The sequence below is a fragment of the Phycodurus eques genome, chromosome 15 (genome assembly GCF_024500275.1).
Source record: "Phycodurus eques isolate BA_2022a chromosome 15, UOR_Pequ_1.1, whole genome shotgun sequence".
NCBI classification, from domain to species: domain Eukaryota; kingdom Metazoa; phylum Chordata; class Actinopteri; order Syngnathiformes; family Syngnathidae; genus Phycodurus; species Phycodurus eques.
Window position 1 is genome coordinate 11,170,113 of NC_084539.1, and position 10,561 is coordinate 11,180,673.

Sequence of the window (10,561 nt, forward strand, 5' to 3'; positions counted from 1 at the left end):
ACACATTCAAAATCAAATAATTTGTAAGCCAAACTTTTTAACAGTTTACTATATAGAATAGACAAGAAGAACATTAAGTACACACATGGCCTCGTCGTAGGTGGGCTCGCTCACATTTTAAAAATTGCTTAAGATTACTTTCGTTTGCAGCAATGTTATAGCATGTTGGGTTATTTTTGTTATTTATAGCAATGCATCCTCAAATGATGCTAAGATAATGAATCTGCTCAATGTCTAACTGGTGATTAACAGAGTACTAATCTGGAACCCTGGAAGACCAGGTGCTAGAAATAGTACCAGGTTTTGCAATTACAAAAATAAACAAATAGCAATTACAGTTATGCAGAGCCAAGTAGGTACCATGCACTGGGAAAAGAGGCAAACATGCACTTTTTTGTTCAGGATTGTTTATGTTCAGCCTCTGATTCTTGTTTGCAGAAACATCCATCACTCCAAGCAAACGAGGACCTGAAAGAAACCAGCCGTCCCGACAGCATGACCTCTAACTCCTCCTTCCATTCCACACAGGATGACTTAGAGCTAGCAGCAGCTGTACCTTCCACCGCCCACGCACCGCGGGAGGACGGAATCGAGGATGAAGGGATAAGGGGGAGCCAAGAGGAGACCCGACTGTTAAGACAGGCGCTCGAGAACGTCCAGATGAAGTTGCTGGAAACCAGAAAAGAGAACCGCTCGCTTCACGCTCTGATGAAACCTGAGAGGAGCACAGAAATGGGCCAGGGAGAGGAGGAAAGCGTGAGGGGCAAAGGAAAAGAGGAAGAGTTGATCGAGAGTCTGGCGGAGCTGCAGGCAAAGCTGACAGACACCCAGGAGAGATACCACCAAGCTGTGGAGGAGGTGGAAGAGTTGAGAGCGCAGATGGGAGGCGAGCTGGCCAATCAGCGGCAAGCGTCTGAGCTCGAGCAGGAAGTTAAGCAGTTGAAGGCGCAGCTCGTCCAGACGGACTGCGAGCATGAGAACGCGGCTCAGAGATTGAGACAGCTGGAGGAGGCGCTGAGGAGGGCTGAGGAGGAGGGACGCAGCGCTATAGAGAAACAGGGGAGGATGGCAAAAATGGAGGAGCTGTACAAGGAGGCACAGGAGGAGATTAGGATGCTCCAGGTACACATCTTGCACCATTTAGTCATCCATCCATCCATTTTTGATACCACTTATCCTCAAGAGGGTCGCGGGTGAGCTGGAGCCTACCCCAGCTGAGGGAGGGTGCACCTTAAATGGACACCTCCCTTTCACCATCAGGAAAGGAGTAATACAGGAATCCCTCACTATATCACGGTTCATTTATTGCGGACTCACTGCATCGCTGATTTTTTTTTTTTTTTTTTAAAGGTCAGTAGTGTAATTTCACCTGCACAGTCAGCTTTATAGGCCAATTGAATCAAACGTGGCAGCAACGACAAAAGGTTAACTAGGCTAATGTTTTTAGCAGGTAAAGAAACCTTACAACACAAGCCACAGACAGAGTTTTATGAAATCAATTCACAAATACCAACCTTATCCCGACGAATAGCTAATGCAAACACTCATAACAATATTGACAGGAACAAATGCATGTAAGCAGAACAATTTAACTAGATTTTCTACAACTACAGTACTGTAGTTTAAAACATCACCGCAATGAATTCTGGGTACCCATAATGCTTCTTACTGACTACATTACCAGGACCGTAAGTGTGAGTAGTGCAAATTTGCAAACACAGTGTAGTAGTGCAAATTTGTGTGTAGTAGTGCAAATTTGCAAACACACATTTGCAAACATGCAAAACGTGCAAACATGTATGGGCAATTTAGTGTCTTCAGTCAACCTACCATGCAGGTTTTTGGGGTGTGGGAGGAAACCGGAGTACCCTGCGAAAACCCACCCAGGCACGGGGAGAACATGCAAACTCCACACAGGCGGGGCCGGGATTTGAACCCCGGTCATCAGAACTGTGAGGCAGATGTGCTATCCAGTCGCTCACCGTGCCACCTACATGCCAACGTGACATCAAAAAATAGCAATGAAAAAACACATACAATAGTAAAAAAAAAAAATATGTCTACAAAGAGTATTTTTATTCATCCCCAACCTCACTGTATATTAATCCAACATATCATTGCGGTTCATTAGGAGGCTCTGAGGGGCACAGTTCCTGTGGAGGCTGCGGCCAAAGATTTTGAGGAAATGAAGTCTGACCTCAACGAGGTCATATGCGGACTCCAGCGTCGCCTGCTGGAGTTGTCGCACTCCTACAGCGAAACCCGGGCTCAGCTCGGCGCCGTGCAGAAGCAGCTGGCCGAGAGCAGCCGGGCGCCGTCTCCGCCCTTGGAGGAACTGCACCAGGAGATGCAGAACCGGCTGGAGGAGATGCAAACGCTGCTCACCGACATGGAAAAAAAGTACTCTGCAGCGCTGGAGGAGATCTCGCAGCTGAGGCAGGAAGCGGAGGTTCAGGCGCAGAGCTCTGTTGCCCTCGCTGACCACACTCAAGTGATTTCGTCTTTAGGAAATGCCATCAAAGAGCTAGAAAGCCAATCGGAAGAATTGAAAGAGCAGCTCTGCCAGAAGACCTTGCAACTGGATTCTCTCCAGAACAGGTGAGTGAAGCAGAACTCTTTACAATGGAACCTCCAAAGTCATAAAATGTTCTACAGGCGACAATTTAAGTTACATTTGCAAATAGCGAAAAACCTCAAGTGATTGAAGAACCCCTCAAAATGTCTATAATTGCCTTCATTAACAGTTAAAACTGTACCTATACCACAAACTATGATCCCAAAACACTTTAATCATATCAAACTCATCTTACATTACTCCAAAAAATAATAGATTACAACTGATTTGATGTTGGGAAAAAAATACACCGGACGTTTGTGTGTACATGGATCCACTTCCGGAGTCAAAGAGTCTCCATAACGTCCACTAACAAACCAGGCTAAACTTTGCAACTCCCTGACAAACAAAGATGTTAGTATCTCAATTGAGATGTATCACTTCAACATACAGTGGTGCCTTGAGATATGAGTTGAATTAGTTTTGTGACCACATTCCTAACTCAAAACAGTCTTGTCTCAAACATTTATCTTTCCCCATTGGAATGAATGACAATGCCATTCATTTGTTCCAGCCTCACAACAAAATATTTGTAATGTGTTTTTTAATAAGGAAAATAGCTCTCTATAATGAAGTGCTTTATAAAAATATACAGAAATGAATTAAATATAATGTAAATAATTAGTTTTCACTACATTTTTTGCTTCAATTCAACATTCAGTTGCGCTGCTCTTTCTGATGTGCGTGCCTTGGCCATTTGGGGAGTATATACGGGAATACAAGGAAGTGTTTCACAGCTGACTCAGTAAGCTGTAATATTAGTCATTATTCGCAAAGGATAGAGAATAAAAGCAGCCAAACCCTTGCCAATGTTGCAAACTTCAATTTCCTTGTTTATAGTTACTGGTCACTGGTACCCTTCTGTGGCGAAATCACATAAAAAGTGGGAGGAGAAAAAAAAGATCAAAGAAAAGCAAAATACTTTAATCATTTTGAGTCTCATATCGGAAGATGTTGAGGTTCGCTGTATGAGTGACCAGGTTGGATAAAATTAGAAATGAGCTCAGCAGAGGGACAGCCAACGTTGGATGTTTTGGAGACAAAGTTACTTCGATGGTTTGGACACGTCCAGAGGAGAGAGAGTGAGTATATTGGTAGAAGGATGAGGATGGAGCTGCCAGGCAAGAGAGCTAGAGGAAGACCAAAGAGAAGGTTGATGGATGTCGTGAGGGAAGACATGAGGGCAGTTGGTGTTCGAGAGGAGGATGCAGGAGATAGGCTTATACATGGAAAAGGATGACACGCTGTGGCGACCCCTGACGGGACACGCCGAAAGGAAAAGAAGATTTTGATTCTCACATCACACGTGATGGTTTCAAATCCAAATTTGACTTGAGTGAGACATACTTTTCCAGAAAATGTTGCTTAAACTCTCAATTCCACGGCATTTCATTCTATGTGTAAGCATGTGGTTGTTCACCTCAAGGCTGACGGTGGAGAAAGACACCACCTCGGAGGATTCAATCTCCGGCGAGGAGCACAATAAAATGCGAGAGCAGCTGGAGGGCAAGGTGAACCACCTAACGCAGCTCTTCCAGGAGGCCCTAAGGAAGCAAGACGAGATGGCTCTGGAGGCGGCTGATGCCTGGCAAAAGGTGAGGGGGGCTTCAAACTGTTGCCACAAAGTTGGAAGCATAGAATTGTGTAAAATGAAGCTTCCGTGGAGGGAATAGCCCAGGGGTGGACAACGTTTTGTGCTTGATTTTTATAATTGCCATTTTATTCCAATCCAAAGGCGCGGGACAATCGAGCAGAGCGGGAGGCCATACAGGAGGTTCTGACGTCAAGGGAGAAAGAGAACCAGAGCCTGAACTCCAGGTTGGCCGAGTCCCAGGACGCTGTGTGTCAGCTCAAGCAGCTGGTGGAGAACCACGTGGCCTCTGAGAGGGAAAAGAACAAGCGGGTCGGTCACTCTGTCAGACAAGGCTTGTCGTTGCTTTCTCCATGAACAAAGTCAAGCATCTCATTCATCCCACCCAGATAGACGACCTGTCCCGGGAAGTAGCCAAGCTAAAGGAGGCCTTAAATAGCCTATCACAGCTCTCGTACAGCTCGGGGTCACCCTCCAAGAGACAGCAGCAGAACCAGCAGCTGGAAGCATTGCAGCAACAAGTCAAACAACTGCAGTACCAGCTAGCCGTAAGATTTATTCTACATTTAATTTCATATGAAATTACACAATTCGTACTCCCTCACTCTTACCCTGTTTACATTACAGGAGTCCAAGAAGCAGCACAATGAGATCGTGTCAGTCTACAGGATGCACCTTCTCTATGCTGTTCAGGTACTGCCTCCTCTCATTTGTCTTCTTATGTTCGACGATGAATCACTCAACAGTGGTGATGTACAACGTTTTTGCAGTCAAAACGTTAACAGCATGTGAAAACATCCCGAAACATATCCACATTGTTCTATGTTCACTGTTCCCCTTATTTTTATTCTAAGTATAGTAAAGACCTAGACATCATTTTAAATTAACATACATTTCCACATCCATCTGGAACTCTTGACAATCTGAACTGACTCATCACACCACCTAAAATGGTTACTATTCGGAAAGAGACTACAGTGTTCCGCCTACCTTGTAAATGTATACATAAGAATACACGTTTTGGCAGTGCATGAAATTAACATAAAAGGCTTCCACAAAAACATCTCTTTTGAACTGAAGCTTGTGATTGACATGTTGCAATATTCTGTGTCTTCAGATATTTCTACAGTAGGCATTCATTTTAACAATACTATATTCTTCCCAGTGCAAAGGTGGCAGAGCATTTTATATGAAGTAGGCTTACTTTGCTCCTAGAACTTGGCATCTTTTAGCCTTCACAAGTGCATCAATATCAGGTGTGAAATCCTGAGTGGCACCCAATTTCAGAATGTCATTTAAGTGGTAAGTGGTCATTTTAGTGGTCAGTAGTGATATCTCCAATCGACAAAATTAGCAACAACAGTTACTTTCGTTGAAAAATTGCAGTTAATGTGAAAGAAATAGGGTTGGCTAATGGCTATGATAGCCCTCACCCATTCCTGTACATTGGCTAGTAGTGGAAAGTGGACCAGAAACACTACAAGTTTCTGATTAAAGGCGGAGTGATGCATTTAGGTTGAAACGCACACGCACCAATATTTTTCCAAAGAAAAAATGTGGTTCTGCAATGGCGTGCATTTCTACACAACAAAAGAGCCACACATAATAAAAACAACACGCTGTTAGCTCCCCAACTAACTGCCCATAACATGCCAAGTTATCAGCTAAACTTTACACAACAATGCAAATAGTGTGAAAACAAGTGCCCACAAGCCGTCCCCGGTGAACACACAGGCACAACCACTACGTAACATAGGTGCATTTTGAAAAATTGCAAAAATCCATACACGTGGCGTCAAGTATCTTAGTAAATAAAGTATCAATTAGTTAAAATACGGTAGTAACCGAACAGTACAGTGTTAATGTGTACATAATAACTAATAACCAGTGTTAGAAAGTAACTAATTAATGAATTACAAAGTGTATGTAATTGTAATCCATTCCATGACTGGGTGAAAATGTGTAATTTAATTACAGTTGCTTTTGGAAATTTCCATAATTACAATTTTAGTTACATTTTAAAGATAGCTGCTAAAGCTGAGATTTTTTTTCCATATCACTTCCTCCTTCTCAAGCCAACGCTTTTGATTGGCTCTCTCAGGTCATGTGCCATTCCACTATTGTTTCCAAATATGACCGAGAAGCGCCACATCTAGCCCCATCGCAATTAAAAAAAAATGTTAAACGACATATTTTCCCCAAAACTATCACGATAAATGATTATATCGTTGTTTTTTTATGCCTATGAAATCATGAAAAATAAGGCCCGCCCTTATTATTATTATCTTTTATACTTTTAAATCAGTATTTTTGTTATTATTATTATTGTAATTTAATTTCTTGTTTTTCCACTTTTTTTTTGTCTTTACTCTGTGATATGGATCCCCCTGGGTCAGAAATAAAGATAAAGAGCTGCAAGACTGTGTGGTTGGGCCGCTGAAAACGAGCCCTTCACCTGTCAATCGAATATAAGTTGACGTTCGTTCGCTGTAGTCAACCACTGGCTGAATAACGTGTGCCACTGAGGTTATGCTTAATAAACAGTTAACCTTCCCGTGTTTGTGTCAATTTGGGACTAACACACACAACAACTTAGAGAAAGGCGCTGACGTTTTAAACGACTCTGCCGCAGTGGAGCGAGCTGTTTAGCTCCTTAGCTCGCTAGCGCATTACCTCGAGGGCTAGCAAACATAATAAACAGTTAACTTTCCCGTGCGTGTTAACTGGGGACTAACAGACACAACAACTTGGAGCGAAGTGCTGACGTTTTAAACGACATCGCCACAGTCGAGCGAGCTGTTTAGCTCATCAACTCGCTAATCCTACACACAAACCAGCTCCTTTTTTGACAATGTGCTCTCTATTTCCATGGGCCAGATTGGACCCTCTGACGGGATGGTTGTAGCTCATGGCCCATACGTTTGACACCCCGGAGCTACGCTAACTGTTAACAAGACAGGTGACGAGATTGTGGTTGCAAACTCTTTTCCTTTGTCACATTTAATGCGGTGCACGACTTGGGAGACGTACAAACCGCTCAACGAGTACTTCTTGTATTTGTGTCCAGCAACAGCGGAAACTTCAGGTCGCTTCCGAATTGGCTGTCGTTCCGTCACAATCACAAAGCCTATGACTCGGCCCAACTCAGTATTGACCATTTACATTAGGATTTGCGATCGTAAATATCGAACAGGTTTAATATTAAGTGTTTTCTGAGCAGATCTGAGAAAAAAAAATCACTCTTAACACACTGCAAAGTAGGGAAAAATGCTCAAATTTGGCCCGATTGTCAGTTTGCGTGTACCCTGCTTTAGTTGATGGTTTGTGCTTCGTTATGTGCTTTAGGGCCAGATGGACGAGGATGTGCAAAAAGCCTTGAAGCAAATCTTGATGATGTGCAAGGTGCCAAGTCAAACCAAGGAGGCCTGCTGAGATGCACTGAGCACGCTCCAAAGCCAACAAACCCAAAACAAACACACTGAAGTCAAGTGCTGCTGCCAATGTCCTGCGAGGCTGCATCACAGCGTGCCTCTAGACTTACATGGTCTGCTTGCAATGTCTCAACTAGAAAATCATGGGAAACCAAGAGACCAAACATCAATCAACAACCCAACTTCCTATCTGTGCGTACACAAAGTACATTTTAAATATCACTTTGATGCACGAAAGCAACGACTGCAATCCTGCTCTGTTTCATTGTGTGTAAAAATAAAAGCCTTATTGGTGCTGCCATTTCTAGCATCTATTTTTACAATACAACTATGATATTTTTACTTGCTGTCCAATTGTATAACACTTTCCTTGGTACAATCTAAATTATTATTTTTGCCCTGATAGCAATGCATGAGATTGTGGCCACATTTGCATGACGATGTTTGTATGTTTTTTACGATACTAAAAATGTATTTTTGTCCAAGTTACTGTACGATAAGAGGAGGCTTGTGTTTGAATGTTATGCTTTTTGTCCTCCAATGTAACAATGCACTATTTGGTCTACTGACATGTTAACTCGAGTTTTTATTCGCGTCCTTTTTACATTGTAAAGGGTTGAATATTCAGTGTCATAAAAAGATGGGCTCATTTAGTAGATATTGTGCCTGCACTTATTGATAAGACAATTTAATGTGACTCTGACTCGTCTGCATCACAGTCTAAATGAGCTGTTAAATGCCATATTAGAGTAATTTGATGTCCCAGCTCCATCTCATCATGTTTAGTGTCTGCAGCACTTTTATGTAGTATATCTCCTAAAAAGTTCACTCCTCCACCCTCTTTTGCCTTAGTACTTTGCCAAGAGCCATAGAACTTAGCAGGTGGCTTTTTCTGGGGTGTTTTGACCGTTAGTATACAAAAAGAATATACAAATCTGCCCGATTGCATTATCATTTCTCATGTGTTGCTCAGGAAGAATGTTAACGACACTCCTGACAGACATATGTTGGGGTGTGAGAAGATTAGTCTTTTTGTTGTTGTTGCATGTTTTGCTTTGTTAAGTGTCGTAAAACCATCGTCCATCAGGGCCTCTGAAATATTTTGCAAGGGCAAGAAGGAAAAATGCAAGTTTGTTGTTTCTTTCCCAGCAATTTTGTGGGGATGTACAGTTGATTTTTGTGCCCTCTTTAATAAACTTAATACTAAAATATTATACTTGTGTTCATCTTTAACAATTCACATTGTGATTAACTGCATTATAACAAACGACAAATATAATATACATCGTCACTGTCAGGCAGAAACCTATGTCCAAATTTGGTCAATTACATATTTTTACACAAATCTATACTGTCGCCATGTGGGACTGTTATTTTTACAAATTGTAAATCAACTCAATCTAAAGTGTTGGGGGGGGGGGGGGGGGGGGGAAATGATTGATCTCTTTGACGATGCAATGTTAATGGCTTCACAAACGTGTTTTTTTGGGGGGGGGTTCCTGAAAAGGGATGGTTCTGGAGCTGCAAGGATTTTCTGCCCAACACCAGCGATATTTTGATATATTTGCCAGGGGCGATTCTAGGATCAGAGGTTTAGGGTCTAATATAATAGCCGTATGCCGTACTGCTACACAATGTGAAGGCAATGTCGCAAAATAATGGTTGTGATGTTAACAGATGTTGAGCTCAGTTAAAGTCCCGTTGGCCGTCAATGTACTTGTGTTATTACATAACACAGGGCACCTGAGCTCCCGGCCAGGCAAGGTAAAGTTCAGTTTTGTACATTTTAAGACAATTTCCTTTCCACCTTTCTAAAGGAAAAGCATATCACTTTTTTTCGGAAATTCTGTGACTAAACCGTCAAATGTGATGAACGTTATTTATATGTTGAGCAAAAGAGGAATGGATTGCAATCATAAACATACTGTAATCTTTATTTCTGGAAGATGACCAGGGGTGGGGTGGCAATTGGGAATTTCGGGACAACTCCCGACTTTTTTCTTTTTTTTTTTTTTTTTGGAATAAGATAATTCCTATATAATTTCCAATACACACAGCCCACTTTTAACAAAACATAATTACAAATTACTATTCAACAAATACAATACGACTTATAGGCTAGCCTTATGTCAGCAAAGACGTGCACGAGCGCACCGGTTGCGCGCACGCCAAGCCAAATGTCCCGGCCGCTTTATATACTTTAAATACTAATATGTGAACTTATTTATCTCTTTGATCCTCTCTCCATGTCCTAAAAAGGAATAACAATGTTAACGGGCTTCCAGTCAGTCTGCTATTCAGTAGCACACAGTCTTTAGTATTATCACATGACACAACAGGTAGCTTCTCTCATTCCCGTTCAAAAAGAGGACAGTGGTGCTATCACTGACCACCTGAAACGTTTCCTAGCTAGAATAACCGTGAACAGTATAGCTCTCCCAAATAAACATGCTCAACAGATACTTGTAATTTGGCAATTGTAAAAAAACAATATTGTTAAACTGGAAAGATAAACAAGCTACTAACATTGACCAATGGCAAAATCTTGTCATAGAGTATATAACACTAGAAAATATCTGTGCCAAACGTTATAACCTGGATCAGCTCTCCGTCTCTGGGTGCCAGGGAGGTGTCCGATGGCCCCATTCCGGGGGCCTCGTCCTAGTCTCCGGGTGGGCTGCTGCTCCCGGGGCCTGTGTCCTCCTCTTGCCTCTCCCCGTGGTCGCCACCCCCTCTCTTGCTCAGGCTGTGTGGGGTCACCGGCTGACTTGCGGGGGGCCTATGGTGAGGTGTCTGCGCATCCCGCTTTAGGCAGGGGAGGTGCTGTCCCCCTTTTCTCTGTGGTCTTCCAGCAGGTCAGGCCGGGCCCGCAGGAGTATAGCCTCTTACTTCATGCAGTCTACACATTTGTATTACTCACACTGT

General features: G+C 42.7%; 1 protein-coding gene across 5 annotated transcripts in view; it reads left to right on the plus strand.

The window, feature by feature from the left end:
* Window positions 1-8,850, plus strand: part of rai14 (retinoic acid induced 14) — a 46,943-nt gene extending 38,093 nt beyond the window's left edge. For 3 of the 5 annotated variants that reach the window (XM_061698698.1, XM_061698695.1, XM_061698696.1), the window contains 7 exons: window positions 439-1,122; window positions 2,132-2,598; window positions 4,041-4,209; window positions 4,350-4,517; window positions 4,595-4,753; window positions 4,833-4,898; window positions 7,551-8,850. In XM_061698698.1, the coding sequence (XP_061554682.1) occupies window positions 439-1,122; window positions 2,132-2,598; window positions 4,041-4,209; window positions 4,350-4,517; window positions 4,595-4,753; window positions 4,833-4,898; window positions 7,551-7,637 (1,800 nt within the window). In that variant the 3' untranslated portion in view covers window positions 7,638-8,850. Of the gene's footprint in view, window positions 1-438; window positions 1,123-2,131; window positions 2,599-4,040; window positions 4,210-4,349; window positions 4,518-4,594; window positions 4,754-4,832; window positions 4,899-7,550 lie in introns of those variants that run through there. The other 2 variants (XM_061698697.1, XM_061698699.1) reach the window with 2 other exon arrangements.
* Window positions 8,851-10,561: the final 1,711 nt, after the last annotated feature.